The sequence below is a fragment of the Phalaenopsis equestris genome, unplaced genomic scaffold (genome assembly GCF_001263595.1).
Source record: "Phalaenopsis equestris unplaced genomic scaffold, ASM126359v1 Scaffold235247, whole genome shotgun sequence".
NCBI lineage: Eukaryota > Viridiplantae > Streptophyta > Magnoliopsida > Asparagales > Orchidaceae > Phalaenopsis > Phalaenopsis equestris.
In genome coordinates, this window is record NW_018253132.1 from 1 (window position 1) to 4932 (window position 4932).

The 4932-nt window shown below is 36.2% G+C and overlaps 1 protein-coding gene across 1 annotated transcript; it reads left to right on the plus strand.

Moving 5' to 3' along the window:
• Positions 1–2938: 2938 nt before the first annotated feature.
• Positions 2939–3990, plus strand: LOC110039102 (the record flags this gene model as incomplete). The annotated part of the gene is made up of 2 exons (XM_020744056.1): positions 2939–3119; positions 3409–3990. Coding segments are annotated over exons 1-2 (763 nt in total), but the record flags the coding sequence as incomplete, so codon positions are not given.
• Positions 3991–4932: the final 942 nt, after the last annotated feature.

Sequence of the window (4932 nt, forward strand, 5' to 3'; positions counted from 1 at the left end):
TTGTTTTAGGATTCCGAGGTTGTCATTTGTCATGATCAAAATTCTCACATCTTTCAGTCTATTTGTGTGATTGTACCACAAATGTAAGCCCTAATTAATAAAATTGGCAAGATGAAACATTTAAATATTTCTCCTTTAAAATGAAACCAAACCATAGGGTAGATTGGGAAGTCATCGAGGTTCTCCTCCGGATCTGTGACATCCCCTAGTACTTCTTCCTTTGGATTCTAAAAATAATTGTTCCAAATTTGAGCCATTCCCATTTTACAGCTATTTGTCTGATCTTGTTTAAAAGTCTTATTCTTTGAACTTCTTGAAGATAACATCACCTGATTCTTATCGAGAGTTTTCTTAGGTGACTTCAGTTATCTAAGATCTAATTAACTACAGGGACTTGCCCTATAGGAAGTTTTTCCAAACCTAGCTTAATATAAACCCTATTTAAATTTTCATATTAAATAAAGGAACTTGTCGGCTTATAATAAAATGAATTTGCAGACCAAATAGATGTCATTTATTTTATTGAGCCTCAACATCAAGCCATGTGTCTATCTTTCGAGATGCATACACAGCTTAAGATGTGGCTCTCTCTCATTTAAACTATAAAAGATATGAGATCAGTTTAATTTCATATATATATATATATATATATATTATATGTATATCCAACAGTGGATTCTTAAGATAAAACATATCACCAAGGAGATACAAGTCAACTACTGTTTTAACTATAGGGAGGGAAACAAACCGGCTAATTGTCTAGCTATTATGTATGTATGTATGTATGTATGTATGTATGTAAATTAAAATGTCCCTCGAAAGTGGGCAACAGGATTCTGATTCCGGTGACCGACAGCTTCCACGGGACCCCCAAAAATTGTGCTAACATGCCGTTGCAAAGTAAGAAAAGTAAGGAAAAATTAAAATTGTGCTCAATCATTTAAACTATTGCAGATATAAGATCGGTTCAGTCTTGTATTTTAAAAAAAATTAATTTTAATTTTTTTCTAAATTATATGCCGACTGGCTCTCTAGGTGCTCTGCTAGGGTTTCTGCGACATGGCTAGTTGGAGTCCTTACTGTAGTGGTGTTGCTGCTCTCTTCTCGTTGTTTTCTTCTTTTACTTAGCTTTGGTTTTCTGTTTCCCGTGTTTCTTCTGAGTTTTGCTTCGTCCCGGGCTTATTGGTGTTTGAAATTTACTGTTCCATTGAATCTACCTTTACTGTTCCATTATTTGACACTTTTTTTGTTTTGTGCCTAAGTCTCTTATTTGCTTCTTTGCTGAGAAGTACATGGCTGGTTACATTCTTACTGATCCTGAATCTAACTTTATTTAGACCAAGGCAACTTATTCTGGTGGTGGGTAAAGGGATGGAACCTATACTAAAATTCTAGTTTTTCCCCAATCTTTCCATGATGCTGTTGTGGGTAAAGAACCTTGCTTTCTTATTAACCCCTTAGAGGTCAAAGATGGTAAGCCTGCCCTTTAATAAAATCAAGAAGAGTTAAATTTCCTTAAAACAGATTGTAAATTTATTCTCATTGGTAAATTTCAGCTTGGGCATCCCAAAATGGAATTAGTGAGAAAATTCTTTGATAACTTTCCATTTACTAGTGCTTGGCAGTTGGGGCTGGTAGATGGTAGGCGTATCATGATAAAAATGGCCTTAGAAGAGGATTATGCTAGATTATTTGGAAAATAAAAATAGTAATCTTGGAAGGAATCCCATGAATATACTGAAGTGGACACCCACATTTGATCCCAGCAAAGATCCCCCTATAGTCCCTATTTGGTTTAAATTTCTAGAACTTTCACAGCATTTTTTCAACCATAAAGTTATGTTCAACATTGGCCTTGCTTTGGGAAGATCATTGATGATGGACTTTCCCACTTATAATTTATCTAGACCATCTGTTGAAAGAATATTTAAAGAAAGGAACATCACCCTCCCTGAGGTTGAAGAAATTTGGATTGGTTCTAGAAATGAAGGGCATTGGCAGAAAATAGTTATGGAACAAAAATCTTATTACTGCCACCATTGCAGGATGTTTGGACATACAATGGACAGATGCTATAAGCTACATCCTACCAATATGAAAAAAGTGTTAACAGTACTGTACTTGTATGTTGAAACTGAAGCTTCTGTGGAACACAACCTCAAGTTAATCCTGTCATTGAAGCTTCTCCAATAAGTAGAAACTTCCCATAGAACCATTCAAATCTACCCCAACTCCCACACTTCCTGTAGAAACTAAAGAGGGAGAATGTAGCACTGTTGTTCCTTCTCCACCCAACACATTTTCTGAAAAACATATGGGGGTGCTCTCAGCCACCCCAAGGGAACCCTTGGTCTAACTGAAGATCTAATGGTGGAAATGAATCAAGAATTGGAAAGCGACTGGCAAGTTCAAAAAGAAAAAAAGAAAAAGAAACATATAGTGGAAGAAAAGAGGATTTTGGCAGAAGAATACAAGAAGGAATGCTCCCAGATTCCTCTTACAAAGACATCAATCCAACTGTATAGGGGAAGGACTAGATCAAGATCTCAACCTTCTCTTCACCCAATCTCTTCAACATGATCAATTTTCTTTGATAGAATGTGAGGGGTATTGCTCAACCCTCTTCCTTGAAAAGAATGATTTTGCTAAAAAATAGAAACTTTAGTGTGTTGCTATATTAGAACCTCTAGTTCACAAACACCCTCAATAGATCCTTTCAAAATTTACTAGATTCTCTCACTTTGCTAACCAAAACAACAAAATCTGGATTCTCTGTAGACAAGAGATAAGTTGGCAAGTTCTGATTGACCATTCTCAATTGGTACACTTCTCTTTCAACACTAGTGGGCATGTTGGTTTTACAACTTTTGTGTATGTTGGTAGCCCCAAAAATGACAGGAGAGATCTTTGGGCTTCCCTACATGTTATTAGTCAAAACATGAATACCTATTGGCTTGTTGGTGGAAATTTCAACTGCATCACCCATTCTGCAGAGAAGACTAGTGGGAGACCTCCAAATCTTGCTAAGATGAATATATTTTCTGATAATATTTTAAAAGCTGGTTTTTTGACATTGGTTATAAGGGACAAGAATTCACTTGGAAGAGGGGTGTTATATGGTAAAGGCTTGATAGGATTTTAGTTAATAACTATTGGTGTTAGCATTTTTTGTACACTGTAGTTACTCATCTTAGTCTTACAAGATCTGATCATAGACCCTTCTTATATCAATTGACGCCTCAAAACCTTCAACATCTCCTTCTCCATTCAGATATCTCAACATGTGGTCTGGTCATCTTTCTTGTCTCAGTACTGTGGCAGGTGGTTGGCATTCTAATCTGAAGCTGGATCCCTAGGCTAAATTGGTTTTTCTGCATGTGAAGGTTACTAAAGTTCTCAAAGCTTGAGGTTGGAAGCCATTTGGAGATGTTTTTAAAGCTGTGGAAACTGTTGAAAAAGATGTGATAGATTTGGAGAACTTAACTCTAAGAGATGGAGGGGAGGAGAACCTCTTACTGGCTGCACAAGAAAATATTCTTCTTGCCATTGATAGACAAGAGCAATTCCTTAGTCAGAAAGCTTCAATCAGTCACTTCAAAGAGGGAGATAGGAACACTAAGTTTTACCATGCCTATATCAAATATAGGAGACAACACAATACAATTCATAAGATTCACAATTCAAATGGAAATTGGATTTTTGATAATTCTTCCATTGCCACTGATGTTATTGCTCATTTCCAGCAAATTTTAACTCAGCCAGACCTCCAGAGATCTCCCATTGAAAATCTTTATTCTATTGAGGAGATAAATAACATTTCCAAACTAAATCTTACTTCTCCTCCCAAAGAGAATGAAATTTTGCAAGCTCTTCAAGGTATTGAGGGTTCTAAAACTGCTGGGCCTGATGGTTTTACAAGTGATTTCTATAAGAAAGCATGGGAAATCATTAAAAATGAAGTGATCACTGTTGTTGAAAGTTTTTTTCAAGGTTCATCTATCCCATATTAATTTAATGCAACCAGCATTGTGCTCATCCCTAAATCTATTGTTCATAAAAATTAGAATGATTTCAGGCTAATTATTCTTACTTCTATCATCAGTAAACTTATTAGTAAAATTATTGTAGGCAGACTTCAGCCCCATCTCAGCCATATTTTCTTTGAAAACTAGTCTGCCTTTGTCCAAGGCAGATCTATCACTGATAATGTACTCCTAGCTCAAGAACTTACGTTGGACCTGGACAGACCCTACATAAATGGTAACCTGATGTATAAATTGGATGTAAAAAAAGCTTATGACACTATTTGCTGGAAGTTTATCTTGGAATTCCTAACTATTAGAGGTTTTCAAGCTGATTTCTGCAACCTCGTCCACATATGGCTCATAGATAACTCTCATTCTCTTTTAATCAATGGTCAATCTTGGGGCTCTTTCACTGCATCTACAGGACTCAAATAAGGAGACCCCTTATCTCCAACTCTTTTTATAGTGGCACTTGATCAGTTATCTAGAATGCTGAACAGAAGTCTACTCCCCTTCAACTATGTCAGGTATCACCACAAATCTAAAGTGCCTATTTCTCATTTAGTTTATGCAGATGACATTATGGTGTTTTCTAGTGCTAACAAGAATGTAGTGAGGAAGGTCATGAAGTGTTTATAGATCTTCCAAAGCCATTATGGTTTAGCATTTAACTCTGACAAATACAATATCTATTTCAACCAACACACCCCAACTATGCAAAAAAATTGGGTTCTGGAATATACACAATTCAGCAGCTCTACCTTGGCAATCAAGTACCTTGGTGTCCAACTCTTAAAAGAAAGGACTAGACAAACACAATTTGAGGATGTTTTAGGGGCAATCAAGTACCTTGGTGTCCAACTCTTAAAAGGAAGGACTAGACAAACACAATTTGAGGATGTTTTAG